General features: G+C 39.6%; 1 protein-coding gene across 8 annotated transcripts in view; it reads right to left on the bottom strand.

The window, feature by feature from the left end:
* Window positions 1-17,660, bottom strand: part of PUM1 (pumilio RNA binding family member 1) — a 140,003-nt gene that overhangs the window by 100,489 nt on the left and 21,854 nt on the right. For all 8 annotated transcript variants that reach the window (XM_019660020.1, XM_019660039.1, XM_019660046.1 and 5 more), the window contains exon 3: window positions 3,487-3,555. In XM_019660020.1, coding sequence (XP_019515565.1) covers window positions 3,487-3,555 — 69 coding nt within the window. The remainder of the gene's footprint in view (window positions 1-3,486; window positions 3,556-17,660) is intronic.

The following is a 17,660-nucleotide window of genomic DNA, read 5'->3' as shown; positions in this document are numbered from 1 at the left end:
TGGAGGATGTTGCTTCACTGGCCCAAGTTGGCACCATCACTGCGCTCTTCCCGGGCAAGGCAGATCAGTCGCCGGCTTCTGGACGGCTGCTCACTTCGGCTGCTGGCCGCTCACACTGGCTGCCCACTGCCACAGGGGCTGCAGCCTACACAGTCGCCAGTGACTCACAGCAGCCCAGCTCCAAGTTGCGCTATTGTTCAGCATCTTAGCTGCAGAGGGCAGTGTCACTGGCCCGCATATGTGGGATCCAAACTGGGGCCCTCTGGTGTCCCAAGCGAGTTCTTAACCATCGCGCCACTCTGCCGGCCCAGATTCATACATTCTTGAACGTAGGTATTGTATACCCTAATGAGGTATCCCTCTTTCTTTTCCTCCCTCCCACACCCACCCACACATATAAAATAACTGCAGCAAAAACATACCACACCTATGGGCTAGCCGGCCGAGTGGCTCAGTTGGTTAAGAGCACGAGCTCTGAGCAACAGGGTCGCTGATTAGATTCCCACATGGGCCAGTGAGCTGCGCCCGAGCTGAGCTGCCACTAAGCTGCCAACAGGTGGCAGGATGGCTCAGCTGGTAAGAACACGTGCTTCTAACTAGGTTGCCGGTTCAACTCCTGCATAGGATGGTGGGCTACTCCCACCTGCAACTAAGATTAAACACAGCACCTTGAGCTGAGCAGCCACGAGCTGCCGACGGGCGGCCTGATGGCAACTGAACTTGGAGTTGAGCTAGCTGCGCCCTCCACAACTAAGAATGAAGGATAGCAACTTGTCTGTTCCCTTTCCCCAATTCTCCAACACTGTTCCCCTTCCCCAATAAAATCTTTAAAAATATATACCACGCCTAGCTTAAAGGTCCATGCAATTTACTTGAAATTTTAGTGTTTACATGGGTAAAGACTATATTTATATACATCCCCTCCCAGAGATGTTTTACTGCTTAAAGGGAAGGAAATTTAATGAAGTTAATTTGCAGCTGTACTGTATTTTATTATAAAAGTTTATTTTTATATCTCTTTTGTGCTGATCTCCCTTTTATCACTGCAAAACACATTCTCCCAGCCTGCACCTATGCAAATCCTAACTAAACTAAAAGGCATGTCCCAAGTCTTATACCTTCTTCAATCAAGTAACCAACAAACTAGTCCTACCAATACTGATCACTCCCTTCTCTAAACTTGAACCACACATAGAAAAAACTGCACTCTTTCTGTCATCACATGCACCGATTGCTTCCTCAGCTATCTAGAGTTCCTTCAGTACATAAACTTTACTCCATGTTTAGTTTGTTCCCTTTGTGCCTATACAGTGGGATGTGCTTTCAAAAAAGAACTTCAGTATCTGTATTTTGGAAGGCAGTATATTAAGCATTTTTTTAATCCTCCCCTAAAATCAATTTTTATAAAGCTTATTAAAATGAAATTTTTACTATCAATTATTTTACTAGTATTGGTTTCATTTACTCTAAGGGCACATGCTGTGGAGAGAAAGCCAGGTCAGAAGCCCAGCTCCACCGCTTACTACGTGACCCTGGGCAAATTAATTCATTTCTCTGTCTTTTCCTTACCTGCTTAATAGCACTGTCCTGATAGTTACTGATGAGATAACGCATGCAAACCCATTAGTATTTGCCTAATAGATGGTCAACAAATGATAGTTATTACTTTGTGAATACATAATGAGGAAAGAAGGAAAAGTGACACTGCATTACTGTTGCAAAGCATTTTGTTTAGTTATTTACTCTTCTTACATAGAGGTCTGAGAAATTATATACGCATATCAAAAACTGGCATTTCCAAAAAAAACAGGAGGGTGAGGTTTGGAGACATTGGGGTGGGGAGGCATTTTTGGAAGAAAAAAATGATTTGAAAAATATTTTTGTCATTTAAATAAAACTCATTTTCTATTCAATTCTGTTCACTGTTCTTCAATTAGAATTAAGTTTTTAGAGATCATGAAGTGTTGCTGACAAAACGCAACAGGGCATTATTTTTATTTTGTGTAATTAATTTTAAAAACTAATTAGATTAGATTTTTGATGGAGATGACCAGGTTAGAATCTCAGGAGTGAGGAAGAAGATAAATGTGGTTTCCCTGGCTACACTTAATATCAGATACATCTGTTAACTTTCTGTTTAACCTTTGTTACAGAATTTAGAAAATCTTTTACCCAATAACCATATAGGGTTGGTTATTGATGTGTACTGTTTCAATGACATTAGGCAGGCACAGGACACCTGCCAATCTTCTCTTAAAGCTCTAGGAAAAAACAAGAACAGACCAAAAACCCATGAACCCAAGATGATAGGACACTGGATTCTGACCCCAAGGTAATTCAGTCAAGTTGGAAACAAAATCTTATAACAAAAGAAACAAGAATCTCAGGACCAAAACACCATAAGAGTTTATTTAATATCTAACCACAAAGGCAGTCAGTGAATATTTGTTATAAATCAGGTAAAGAATTATCTGAATTTTGAATCCTCAGAACCTAGCACAGTGCCTGGATCAAAGAATACTGGCTAAATCCAAAGACCAAAGTATTCAATGAATGATATAAAATAATTCAGAATACAGCTCTTTCCCACCATTTAAAACATTAAAATAGATGTGGGAAATTTTAAGTATTAGATATACAAAAAAATAAAACAGAAGAAAAAGCCTGAAGTTACTCTCCAGAACAAGAGAATCACAAGTAAATGCCTCTAAGTATGAACCTGTGACATTTTTAGCAATTAATTCAAACTGTACGTTCTACCTTATCACCAATACATTCTTATTGTCAACAACTAGAATCACCAGGCATCAGCTGTACTTAGTCTATACCCCCCTCTATTAGAATTATCTTCCCTATCAATATAATGGATCAACAGAATGACTATCTTCCCTATCGATACAATGGATAACAGTAAATTTTGTTTTTGCAAATTTAAAACATAATAAACCAAAATCCCTGTTTCTGAACTCTATGTACGTAAGGGTAGCTCGTGCCTCTATCTTCTGGAATTATTTCACCAGAAACCTAACAACCTCTTCACAATAGAGCTCTAAACAATTTCCTCAAAAACGACATTACTCTAAAAATAGGTTATCAACATATTCTGATTGACAGTCAATCTAAGACTCCCTTCCACTGCAAAAGAACCTAGCCACTGGAAACTGAGGCAAAGGTAAGGACGTTTGATGCATACAAAATTTTGTAAAATTTTAACGCCTCAATTTACAGCTAACTGGTTAATATAATACTCAGTGATTTGTGCTCATATTTTGGTTGCTTTTAGGACATTAGACTAAGGTTAACACTCTTCTTATAATGAGATCATTTTGGCAAAATTCTGCAATATTCCATTCCTATCATGAGGATGGCAACAAGGAAAAGCAAGCACATACTTCTGGAGACTAGATTCAGACACATTTGATGAAAAGACAGCTCCAACCTTCCCTTAAAAACAGGCCCACGTTTTTGACACACCAGTGCACTTACCTCTCCCATCGCTCTTCCCTCCAGAGCAAGTGCTTGAAAATCATGATTCAGTTCATCCATAGAACGTACCTATTCAGAATAGAGGAGGGAAAAGTTTCAAGTTAGCATCTTGGATTTTATACACACATTAAACACAACTGAAAAGCATTTCTACGTTGACTTTCATATATTGACAAAGACAATAACAATTTTCAAGTGATTAAGATTAAACATTCACTTACCTTTAAACATTCAGCAATGACCCCTGCTTTCTCCCCGCCCATTCCCTTGTTTTCAAAACATGAAAAACACACAATCCAGAAAAAGAAAAAGCAAATTCCATCACATGAGAATTGCTAGCTATTTTACACACATTTTATTTTAACTTAATACATAAAGACAAACATGCTGACCGGCAATGACATATAAAGATGACTATGTAGCCTAAAACCTGGCTACTGAGTCAGACCATAGTGCTTGTCCCCAGCTATGAACATATAAATTAGGGCACTCATTTCACCCAACCTAGTTTTCTTTGATAAATCTCAGGGAAAGGAAGGTACTACAAACTATATAATAGCATTCCCCAACATTTCTCCATGCTGGAAGATCTCTGGAGGCTCCTAGAATCTCAAAACCAGGAGGGAAAAAATAGCAGATATCACAAGAATCCCTTCAAACTAAACTCTACCTATCATTTATTAAACGTACTACCCACAGCACAATAATCTCTCAGCTTCAATTAACTCATCTCCATTGTCATTGCTAAAAGGCAACATTCAACTCAAGAATGAAGTGTGAAGTCCATTATCCAAAGCAAACATACTTCAAAAACCCTTAGTTGTCCAATGGTCTGCTGGTCCTCCCAGTTATGAGCAGCAACACACCTCTGCTGCCTTAGGCTGGAGTACAGCCCCTTGTTTATTAAAGAGGAAGGTTATTCTGCCTACCTAAGAAAGACGACTGATTTCTGGAGCAGGAGTCTCTCAAACCCCCTCATCTGATCAGTACTACCTCCCATCACAGGCGTACAGTTTCTACCAGTGGCGAAACACAAAGGAGGTCAAGCTAGGGCCAGGCAGGGAGAGGAAGAATATGGAGAGCATGGACTAGAATACAGCTCAGGGAATCAACATAAGGGTTGTATTAACATGCTGCCTGTATATCACCCAATAATCATAATGTAACTGAACCGACCACTTAAAAATTCAGTTGCATTATTGTTTTAAACCACATACGTTCAAAACTCAGAGCTGATGCTACACTACACATGATATATTGTGTCACGAAGATGTAACAGCTTTGGGATGTTTGCTAAAAATGTAAATTTATAAAGTTCAAAATGAAGCTAAAATTCAGCCAGATAAGGACAAAGACATGGAGGCAAGGCGTTATTGTGGTAAACCAGTTGGAAAAAACCTTGAAATAGAAGGTATGATCAGCACATTGTAAGGTGTTTGTTAAGGTAAGCACACTAAACAAGCTCCTAAACCATAAGTAGTAAAAGGGGGTGGGGATGGTGGACGAGTTGAGGACAGGATGTTAGCTGGAAGCTCTACATAATGTTACATGAAATGGTGTTGAGCCTTCAGGTCAGAGTTAACATTTACAAAGCACGTAAATCCAATGCAAGAAGCTCTGTAGCTCTTTCTGTGGAATACTAATCATACATTTAACTACAGCTAGGCATTTCTTAAAAATCCAAAAATCTACTAATCAAAGTTTTAACCAAGAATGTTGGAAATTCAGGGGCCGGCCGAGTGGTTCAGCTGGTTAAGAGCTCGCTCAAGAGTTTGAGCTCTGAGCAACAGCGGTTCGATGCCCGGCCCGAGCTAAGCAGCCGCTGAGCTGCCAACAGGTGGCAGGATGGCTCAGTTTAAAAAAAAAGAATGTGGAATTTCTATTTATATTTCCCAAGGAAAATGTAGGAGTTATAAGGGAAGACAGAACATGCAATATGCATATTTATGTAATTATCACAACAATCTCAGTTGTTATTCCCATTTAAGAGATTAGAAAACTGAGCCTCAGGGCCAGCCAAGTGGCTCATTGGTTAAGAGTTGGCTTGGGAGCGCGAGCTCTGAGCAGCTGGGCCCTGGTTCGGATCCCACATGGGCCAGTGACACTGCCCTCTACAGCTAAGATGGTGAACAACAGCTCAACCTGGAGCTGGGCTGCCGAGTCGCCGGCGACGGCATAAGCTGCAGTGGGCTACCATAAGCTACCGTGAGTGGCCGGCAGCTGGCGTGCGTTGCCGTGAGTGGCTGTCCCATGGCCGGCGACCGATCTGCCTCAGCCAGGAAGAATGCAATGATCACAATACCAACATGGGCCAGTGAAGCGGCATCCTCCACAACTAGACTGAAGAACAAAAGGACAGCAACTTGTCTGTTCCCCTTCCCTGACTCCCCAACTCTCCTCCCGCAATTCCCCAATAAAATCTTAAAAAAAAAAAAAATAACTGAGCCTCACAGAAATGACTTCCCCAACCACTGTTAAGTAGGGAAGAGTATGTACTCAAATGGCATTGGTAGGATCTAAATCCAGGTCTTCCCATTTAAAGAGCACTGTCCTTTCTTAATCACCAAGCTACCTCTGTGGCAGCACAGGAAGTCTCCGCCCCCAGATAAAAGTACCTTTGGTTTCCGCTGCAGCATTTGAAGAGTATGGTATGCTCTGCTGCTCTTGCCTTTGCTTTCCACTATCTCCTTGCCCTACCTTTAAAATTGCCCATCCCCCCTTATAACAATTTCCTCTCCTTTCTATTCTATCTTCCCACTCATCATTCTCTGACCACTTAATTGCTTACTCACTCTCTCAGGCCTGCTCTCTCTCTCTCTCTCTTTAGTCCTCTCTCTTCTCCTCCAGCCCTCCCTCTTTGAGGGTGTCTCTCTCTGCCTCACTTAAAGGATGAAACATTCTTCTCCTACCTCTGCATACTACCCTCCTACCTCCTGTAGACAACTGTTGAGAAAGCAAGTTCACTTTGTGAAGTTTTCTTTGCTAGCCAGAAACTCCATTTTAAGCCATTTGCCCATACTTCACTAGACCAAATAAATCAAATCATTCTCACAAGACTGTTTTTAACTGGTCAGGAACTTATTGTTTAAAATGGGAGCTATACCTGGGGGAGCTACACCTGGTATGGTCAGACACCAGGCAAACTCTTCATACAAAATTCTTCCTAGGAGACAAAACTAATGATCAGAAGACGATGTTCAGCGATCAAGAGAAATCAAAGAATGAAGACACAAAGGATTGTAAGAAATATTTTCCGCAGGTTAACAAAAAAGTCTTTTCTATTATAAAGGAGAAACGCTGGCTATAAATTATAATCAGGGTAAATGCTCCATCAAGACAGAACAATCTTCAAGTTCTTGTCCTCAAACTCCCCTTTCTCTAGAATTCAATTTGAGTGGCCGGTTAATGTTAGTTTCCAGTACTACTAATTCCTTCACTTTTGCTAAATGTCTCTAAGACTTTCCTTCCACTAACTGATCTTGTCTATCTCCTTCAGTTTCACAAACCTATTTCCTATTTTTCTCTTTGCGCTACTTGTCAGTAATATGTAAGTAACTTGCTCACTGCCCATCAAGGACTTCCTCTACTGCTGCCCCTCACTTAAAGGCATCTCCCACTCCCTAAAAAGCCAAAGCGCGATGACCCCTTCAGTGCCTGACCTACCTGTCTCCATCCCACCCAAGGACATCATCCACAAACTTGACCTATGCTTCTGAGTTTCCCTTCCATTTCCCAGCTCCCAGAACTTTCTTTAGTAAGCCTCAATACCTGCCTTCTCCTAATAGGGATTCTGTCCTAACAAGAACCATAATTTAGCAAATTAAGTTGGTGTTTTACCACTTAGGAAGTTATCAAATCAAAACAGATAAACCCAGAACTATACATCACATTTGGAAAATGAAAAATTAAGCAAAAGCAACACTTAACAAATCTTTCAGAAACATGTTCTAAAGGCCCTGCCCTAGCTGTCACCCCTTGAGAAGACCTACTTACTATATATACCCAATGTCCCATACACGTATCAGAATCATCAACTAATGGTATACGCTTCACTGTTTCCTCATCTGTAAAACTGAGATAACATCGGTCACTATAACAAATTTGTTATGATTAAATGAGACAAACCGTCCTTATTCAACCATATCCCCCTCCTAGGTTAGTCTCTTTAAGTTACTTAAATGCCTCCTTCACACAGTCATCCCTTCTTTCCCTACTCTTAAGTACAAAGCATGTTTTGCTCATTCCTTGGGTGGGGTGGGGGGTGCAGGAGGCTCTCCCTGTTTCGGCATTTCCATAGTCAGTATGTTACAAGTACCTACATCATGTGAACATCTAACTTATTTTCTAAAACAGCATTTCAAAGTACATCCATTTTTCTCTCTTCTCAATTCCCAGCTAAATCAATTCAGGGAAACCCATTCTCATCCACTAGGAAACTTTAAAAAAAATAATAATAATCACTGGCTCAAGCCCATGTTCTTTCAGTTCTCATTTAAAAAAAAAATCTGTGAAGTCACCTTCTAAAATTTCTTCATTCCTTGACTTCGATAACACTATGGCCTCCTGATTCTCCTCCCACCTCTCTATTTAGATATTTTCTTCTTTTTGCCAGTCAACATTACAGCCAAAGGAAAAAAAATGAAACTGACTTAGGCGCAAAGGTATCCAAACGTAAAAAGTTAATGTTTCAAATACTTTATGAATTATAACTTATCAGGTTTTCAAGCAGATTATTAAACCTCAAAGAACAAAATAAAGCAGATATCATGGCAGACTATCCAGAATAAAAGATCTAAAGAAGATGAAGCTTTGATAGAATTCTGGTTCAGTTCTCGGCCTTACTTTGCTAGCATTCCTGTCTTTAGATTACTGTCCCTTAACTGTTCACTGTGTCTTTACAATGAATGTCCCTTTACTTGAGCCAGTTAGACCAGTTCTGTTGCTTGTAAAGAAGAACCAAACTCAGACACAAGGGTATCACTGAGTTGGTATTTATTAAATCACACTGGAAGTTTATATTTTAAAATAAGAGTAACTCAGAACTATACACTGCACTTAGAAAAATAAAATTCAACAAATCAACACTTTTTTTTTTAAAGATTTTATTGGGCAATTGAGGAAGGGGGACAGCCAAGTTGTTACCCTTCAATCTTAGTTGTGGAGGGCGCAGCAAGCTCAGCTCAAAGTCCAGTCACCATCCGGCCGCCCGTTGGCAGCTCACAACTGCTCAGGTCAAGGTGCCATGTTTAATCTTAGTTGCGGGTGGGTGTAGCCCACCATCCAATGCAGGAGTCGAACCGGCTACCTTGTTGTTGGGAGCACGTGCTCTCACCAGCTGAGCCATTCCTGTTGGCAGCTCAGCGGCAGCTCAGCTCAGGCACAGCTCACTGGCCCATGTGGGAATCAAACCGGCAACCCTGTTGCTCAGAGCTTGTGCTCTTAAACAACTGAGCCACGCGGCTGGCCCAACAAACCAACACTTTGTGATTATTTTCTATAACAGAACGTTTAAAGACTCCAGTCAAGAAAGGGCAACTTCGGGGGCCGGCCAAGTGACTCAGCTGGTTAAGAGCATTCCCCAATAAAATCTTATTTAAAAAAAAAAAAAGAGGGAGGGCCGGCCGAGTAGCGCGATGGTTAAGAACTGGCTTGGGACGCCAGAGGGCCCCGGTTCGGATCCCACATATGAGGGCCAGTGACACTGCCCTCTACAGCTAAGATGCTGAACAACAGCTCAACCTGGAGCTGGGCTGCCATGAGTTGCCGGCGACGGCGTAGGCTGCAGCCCCTGTGGCAGTGGGTTGCCATATGCTACCGTGTGTAGCCAGCAGCCAGCATGAGCTGCCAGCAGCCGCAGTGAGCGGCCGTCCAGAAGCCGGTGAATGATCTGCCTCGCCTGGGAAGAGCGCAATGATGGTGCCAACTTGGGCCAGTGAAGCAACGTCCTCCACAACTAGATTGAAGAACAAACGACAGCAACTTGTCTGTTCCTCTTCCCCCAATTCTCCAGCACTGTTCCCATCCCCCCAATTCCCCAATAAAAATCTTAAAAAAAAAAAAAGTGCAACTTCGTGATTCCAATCCACCTGTGGCCACAGGCAACTATACCAAAAGTATTCCCCTAGTACCTGGTAAATGATAAACTGACCAAATCAGATTCCTCTCTCAGCATCTGGGCCAGATAGCTATGGAGAAATAAACTGAAACTGAAACTTCCTAAAGACTCGGCAATTGTGGCTGTCATTTGGGGCCAAGTATAACCTGGTGAATAAGCAGAAGACAGTCAACACAGAGAAGAGAAAAAATGTGCTGGAAAAAGCAGAGAAAAGAGACTACGGAGCTCCCACAGAAACAGAAAGCCTCCCAGTGCCCAGGAAGCCCACGAATGTATTTCCTGCTCTGGGGTTCAGAGAGAATCCTTGTGTTCTTTCATTTAATGCCCTGAATTTTTGCTAACTAGAATCGCTTTCCATACCTTGAGACTAAAACTGCCTTTACTGGAATATTTATTTCCTCAATCACTGAATCTAAAATTGTCAGGCACTTATCTCCTCCACACCTACCTTTCTTTGTTCTCCTGAAGGATTTTTTGCACAGGCAAGCCTAGACCATGATGGCTCCATTTCACAAACATAGATCCAGAACAATATGAGCAGAAAGGTTGGTGCCAAGAACCATTACGGGAAGGAGATACCAGTGAGAAAAAGCCAGGCAAAAAGCAGGAGAAACTTGAGCAATGAGAAGAGGAAACGGAATATGAGAATTAGCCTAATTTGAATTTAGTCATTAAGGGAAAAATAACCTATTAAGTCTGTTCCACAGCATCTTCTGCTTCACTATATATCTGTATTATAAACAATAACACCTAATATTCACTGAGACTTACTTTGTGCCAGGCCTCACCCTATATATTCTTTATTATATTTATTATATAAAATAATAAAGTGAGCTCTCTTAAATAGTCCTAACAATCTGAAAATGCAGGTACTCTTATCCCTATTTTGTAAGAAACACAAAAAGTTATTACACTGCTCAAATAAAATATAATAAGTCAGCATCCGTCTTGATTACGGGGGGGGGGGGGGTAGCTACTCTAGGCTTAAGCGGCCACAAACCCTACTACATCATCTTATTTATGAATTTTCCACGCTTATTTATTCACTGTCACTAACAACACTAAATACCAGCATTTGCTAGTTTCAAGACACTGTACTGCAAAACAGACATTATTCCATTTTATATATGAGGAAACCAAAGTCATATAGCTGATAAAGATCAGAGGTGGAATTCAAATTCAGGCCTGTATCCCCTGACCACTTCTCTGTTCCCATCACAGGCAAGCATAAAAGCTCCAGCACACCTAGGTTAAACAGTTGTTGTTCCAGCAAATGATTACTATGCTATTTTTATGCTCTCTTCCAGGATACAGGGGGTGGGAAATGAAGTCACAACAGCCAGGATTAGGCTGCACTTTCATTTTCTTATTTTTATTTATCATTAAAATTGCTACTGCCTTTAGCGATTAAAGTAAATACTATGAAAGTTACAGATTATCTAATGTGTTGATGGCATTCTGCTAAGATGGTTTAACAGACCCAGGTGATAAACTATTGGGTTGTCAGAAAAGTCATGACGCATTTTTGCAATGAAAAACAGGAAAAGTATGTCTTTTCTGACAACCCAATATAATTAAGTAATCAAAATTGTTTTGCTACCAGACTACCAGAATATATATACCTCATGTATTGTAACTGTCAGCACTTCCTAGACATAAAAGAAACAATTTAGAAAGTAAAAAGAATAAATATATTTTCAAAACCTATGATACTAGCTAGCTACCTTTAAATACAAAAACCTCCCGATTGCTGGTTGTCAGTTTTTTTCTTAATTTCACCAATCATGATCAAACTGAAATCAATGAAGGCAAAGGCCCTTTTAAATATAGAAACTTTAATCGATATCAAAGAGCCTAATAAAAAGTATAAAACTTAAGTTAATGATAAATCTTATCTCTGCTTGTCTGGAAACTAATATCTATCGTCATCTATCTCAATGGCATATTCCTGACTTCCAAAAGAACAAATTCCAAAAACATGAAAGAGGCTCCCCTACAAAATTATACAGAAGATCATATTTGTATCAAAAAGTGGTTATCTGCACATGAAGGAACACATCAACAGGTCTTCATTAACTAAATAGTTTCATTCCGAAATACCAATCTCAACAGATGACATAGAAAAAGAAAAAGAAAAAAATCATTCGAATGTTCATCCAAAGGCTCTAAAATCAGGTTGTGGCAAATCTGTAAGTATCCTTTCAAAAACTGAACTTAAATTTAATGTATCTGCCGTCATTGGAATCAGGCACAATCTTTCTGAAAGCAGATATATGTAAGAAAGACTATATGTAAGTAATGTAAAGTAACAAATAAAGTAATGTAAAGTAACAAATTTGTCCACAAATAAAGGCACAAAAACGGCTTTTCCAAAGTTCCAATATCAAATGTTTTGAGATTCACTTGTCATCCCTTGTGTTCACTAATGTACATATAATCGTAGGCATAAAAACATTCTAAGAATTTCTACCATAACAATAGTTTGTGAACAAAAACAAATTACGGACCTCCATAGCCACTGATATAAATTTTCTACAAATTATAAAATAGTGAATATTTTTTAATAGATGTATAACTTAGGCCACCAGTGAAAACTACCAATTCTGAAAAATAAGTTCAGAGGAAAAACTATGGACCACAAGGCTTGCCTATAGTATAGTCTCTGTGCATTGGGGGCGGTGAGTGGACACATTACTCATGCGAAGACAGCTTCTCTAGTTAATTTGAAGAAATGTTGACTAAAGTTCAAAGACCATGGTACACGTTTTACTGCTCTCTCCTCAACTCCTGAAACAGCTCCCACTAAGTAGCAAAACTGCACTATCAAAAGAGCCATGGTAGTTTAGTTTGTCTTATCTACCTAAAAGGAACACCCATACTATTAAAAACATGACAGGCATTACATACACATATTTGTCATGTGAGAAATTACTCTTAGTCTTAGAACTAATAAAATAGCAAAAATGGGACTTCTCAAGCCAGCTTCTTCAAAATGATTCTTACCTTGCTTGAAAGAATACTTTGGGGGCTGGCCGAGCAGCTCAGTTGGTTAAGAGCACGAGCTCTGAGCAACAGGGTCACCGGTTCGATTCCCACATGGGCCAGTGAACTGCACCTGCTCCACTGAGCTGCCAATAGATGGCAGAGTGGCTCAGCTGATGAGAGCACGTGCTCCTAACAACAAGGTTGCCGGTTTGACTCCTGCATGGGAGAGTGGGCTACGCCCACCCACAACTAAGATTGAACACGGCACCTTGAGCTGAGCGGCCGCGAGCTGCCGACAGGCAGCTGGATGGCAACTGGACTTACAGCTGAGTTAGCTGCGCCCTCCACAACTAAGATTGAAAGACAACAACTTGGCTGTTCACCTTCCCCAATTCCCCAATAAATCTTTGGGGGGAAATAAAATTTTGTTGTCCTTTTTCAAGGACATTTGACCAAACGTTTTATTTTTAAATCACTGTTTATGAGGTTACACAGAATGGAATTAGGCAATGGAAATGGAAAGAGTCCTTAATTCACCTATAACATTGAGAAACAAAATTACCTTGACCAATAAAAATGAACCTTGTTTTAACAAATATCCACAAAGCTGTTTGGTATGTTTTTAAATGTAAAGGGTACAAACTGGTACAATAACAAAGGCAATCATTTCCTAGAGAAAGTTTCTCAAGTTGAACAGTTCATGATCACTTACAATAGAAACAGTTGGCATAGGAGACGGGGGTGTCCTCTATCTAAAAGGTCTTCAGCCAGGAGGCCTAGAAAATGTCTTCATCCATTCAGCGGCCTTGACACTAACCCTCACTCCTCATTTGTTTCAACATTCTATAATTTGTAGTGTGTAAGTCTATCTAGATAAATCACGGCAACATTAACAGGGCAGCTACCAAGCATATCAAATGGCTCCTTCTGGATTTTATGATCCTAAGATAGTACGGAATACACAAATCCAAAACATCTGTGAGAGAAAATACTTTAAGAGCTCTAGCTCCTCTAAATTCAAAAAAAAAATGTACTAATCAAAATGATTCTTAATCAAGAGATAGAATATTAGGGAAGAGGCAGAATTTAATCTTATAAGTACTGGTATGTATTAATTTGTGTGGTTTAATTCTTTACAGAAGCCCATCTGATGTTATACAAACAGTAAACCTTCATTTGCTCCTTTTTGAGAACAGCAACTGTCTTTAGTCTCTTAACGCATAAGTTTGTATTACTGAGGTCATGATGCATGCAAGTTTTCCCTCTTTGAGTTGAGAGGGACTTTAGATATGGCCGATTTATTAGGTTTTCAATTTGGAAACTATGAATACCACAGGATGTTTAAAATTGGATTTAAAAATCAAAACACATGTTTTTTTCCTATTAAAAATGGCTTTTAGGTAATTTTGAATTCTAAAAACAGTAAATCCTCACTGTACACATTTTGGAAAGTACAGAAAATTACGAAATGGTGATAAAAGCTACTGAGAAAATTAAAGCAGGAAGGAGGGACAGAACTGCAATTTCAGTAATATTCTGGAAGAGCCTCACTGAGAAGGTAACATTTTAGAAAAGTACTTTAAGGAGGTGAGGGAGCAACTTTTATAGATACAGAGAGGAGCACTCTATCAAATGCAACTGCAAGTCAAAACTTTGGGGGACAGGGCATGTTTGTGACTCTAGAAATAACTGTTTTAATGTCATTCTAATACAATAATGAAAAGTCTAGACCTAGCCAGAAAGCAAATCAGTGCTTGCTGCTGGGGGAAATTTTAAACGATTGATGAAACTTCTGGAGAAGATGGGAACTGTCATTATCTTGATTGTAGTGATGGTTTCACAAGTGAATATTTTGATGTCAAAACTTATCAAATTATACATTTTAAATGTGTGCGTTTTATTATGTTGCTTATACCTCAATAAAAATTATTTGTAAAGAAAATTCCAGCCCTAAAGTAAAAATAAATACATCAAACAAATGAGTCAAAATAGATCCACAAATATAAGAAGAGTTAATTTATTTAAAGGAGGTCTTTCAAATTAATAAATGGCGCTAGGATCACTAGTCACCCATTTGAGACAAGTAAAATTACATTACTACTTCCTGCCTATACAATACACAGAAAAAAAATCCAAATGAATTAAAGATGAAAATATAAAAGTAGGGCCGGCCAAGTGGTGCAATGGTTAAGAACTGGCTTGGGACACCAGAGGGCCCCAGTTCGGATCCCACATATGAGGGCCAGTGACACTGCCCTCTACAGCTAAGATGCTGAACAACATCTCAACCTGGAGCTGGGATGCCATGAGTCGCTGGCGACAGCATAGGCTGCAGCCCCTGTGGCAGTGGGTTGCCATGGGCTACCGTGTGTAGCCAGCAGCCAGCATGAGCGGCCAGCAGCCAGCAGCCACAGTGAGCGGCCGTCCAGAAGCCAGCGACTGATGTGCCTCGCCCGGGAAGAGCGCAATGATGGTGTCAACTTGGGCCAGTGAAGCAACGTCCTCCACACTAGACTGAAGAACAAAACGACAGCAACTTGTCTGTTCCCCTTCCCCCAATTCCCCAGCACTGTTCCCATCCCCCCAATTTCCCAATTAAAAAAAACTCTTTAAAAAAATATATATATACATAAAAGTAGAACTATAAAAACATTACAAGAAACACTGGAGACTGGATGAGGGATGATGATGACCTAAGAGGATAAATTTAAAGAAGTCAAAAGCAAAAAAATCAACACTTTTGATTACATACATTTTAAATCTCTGAATTGCAAAAGACACAGTAAACGAAGTTAAAATACATTTAAAAAATCTTATCCATCTAGGAAAATAATATATATACACCAACATAAAAAAAATGCACAAAGAACACTCATACAGTGTTGGAAATTTAAATTGGTCCAATCTATCTGGAGAACAATGTGGAAATATGTATCAAATTTTTAAATACATTTTGTTTCATCTGTCAATTTCACTTTTGTAAATGTAATATTTTACTTCTAAAGAAATTACTCCAGAGTACAAAAATGTAACTACAATGTTGTTTATTACAGCACTGTTTAGAATGTCAAAAGCTGAAAACAACCTAAAAGTCCATCAATCTGGGGTAAATCAGTCAAAACAAATGATTGCACTTCCATGCACTATGGCCCTTAAAAGGGATACAGAGGTTACTTATTGACCTGACAGAATGGCCACAATATATAAAGGGGGAATAGACTACCATACAGTGTATAGAGAGAGGATGACCCCATTTGGTTTAAAACTACTACGCATTCATGAATCTGTATTTATATATGCACAGAAAAAGTCTGGAAGAAAATACACCAAACTGTTAAAAGTAGTTAACTCTGAAAACAGATTATTGAAAACTTTTTTGTACTATCAAAAAAAGTTTCCACTTTAAGACAGAAAGTAGATTAGTGGTTGTCTGGGATGGAGGGATGGGGGAAGTGGAGAGTGACTAGTATTGAGTACAGGGTTTCTTTTTTGGGGTGATGAAAATGTTCCAAAATTTGACTGTGGTGATGACTGCACAACTCTGAAGATACTAAGCACCACTGAACAGTATATTTTACATGGGTGAATTGTAAAGTATGTGAATTATACCTCAACAAAGCTGTTTTTAAAATTCCACTTAGAAGAAAATCCACAACCATAATATAGAACAAAAATTCTGCATTTTAATATTCACACTCTGCACTTTTTACTGTCCCAATAGAAATCTTAAACCCAAACAGCATCTCTTAAAAAGCTTTATATGGGAAAAATGAGTCACTAGTCTTAAAAGCAGTTCACCATTGGCAATAAAGAGGTAAATTACAACCTTCATTCTATCTTTATAAGGATACTATCTTTTTCAACTATCCTAGTGGACAAAATTCACTTCTGAGAACAGCAATGAACCTTGAAAAGTTGAAACAGATATGGCACGGTTTTCCAATATGTGATGTAACTGGGAACAGAAACAAAGTTTCAATGCTTTACTAATTATGGAAAGTAAACTTTGTTCCTACAGCCCCTTATTTGCCTATCTGATATGGTTTCAAGAAATCCTTCCTCCTCCCCCCCAACTCCCACCCCCAAAAAAAGGCAAAAAACCATAGCTGACAGCAATTACTTTAAAAGCTCAATGCAGTCCTTCAAAAAATGCCTACTGGCTCCTTATCTTAGGCCCACAAACCTCTCAGTATTCAAAAGACCCTACATTCTGTTACACCTTATACCTTACCTTATCAATTCAAAATGACATCTTAATACTCTTCAAAATAAAACGCTACACTCAATAAGTCTCTTCAATATGCCCTGATGACATAATGTATTCATTCATCATTTGTGAGGTACATACTATTTGCCAGGTGCTGAAGATACAAAGCTGAAAGATTCTTCAAGAGGACCACAGTGGTTCTTAACAAAGGTATACATAATGATCACCAGGGAGTGCTTTTTTAAAATACATGAACTGCATCTCATCACTGGAGATTCTGATTCAGTAGGTCTGGACTTAAGCCCAAGAATCCAATTACTGAAACAGCTTCCCAGCACTCAATGGTGAAGGAAAAAGTAAATATTCAACTCCAAAACATGGAGCTGAATGCTTCAATAAAATGTAGTATTAAAAAAGGACACCCTGAAAAGCATCTGAGATCCTGCTTCCCAGTAACTGTCATCAATTCGGTTCAAACAAACTCATAAAAATTAAAAAAAAAAGGACACCAAATCTTTACAAAAAGGGCTCCCCGGAATAAGGGAAAGGTTTACCAGAGATAAAAGATACTTTGGTTGAAGCTTGAAAGATGAGGGAGTGGCTAAATGGATGAGGAGAAAAGGGGATCTCAAGCAGAGAAAACTACATAAATAAAAACAGCATAACTATGTTGAGGAATTGCACCAAATATAAATAGCACGTGTGTTCAGAAAGTTACAAATACTGGGCCGGCCGAGTGGCGCGGTGGTTAAGAGCTGGCTTGGGACACCAGATGGCCCCGGTTCGGATCCCACATATGAGGGCCAGTGACACTGCCCTCTACAGCTAAGATGCTGAACAACAGCTCAACCTGGAGCTGGGTTGCCA

The sequence above is a fragment of the Hipposideros armiger genome, unplaced genomic scaffold (assembly GCF_001890085.2).
Source record: "Hipposideros armiger isolate ML-2016 unplaced genomic scaffold, ASM189008v1 scaffold_10, whole genome shotgun sequence".
Classification (NCBI taxonomy): domain Eukaryota; kingdom Metazoa; phylum Chordata; class Mammalia; order Chiroptera; family Hipposideridae; genus Hipposideros; species Hipposideros armiger.
This window is presented reverse-complemented; position numbering and strand designations above follow the sequence as displayed.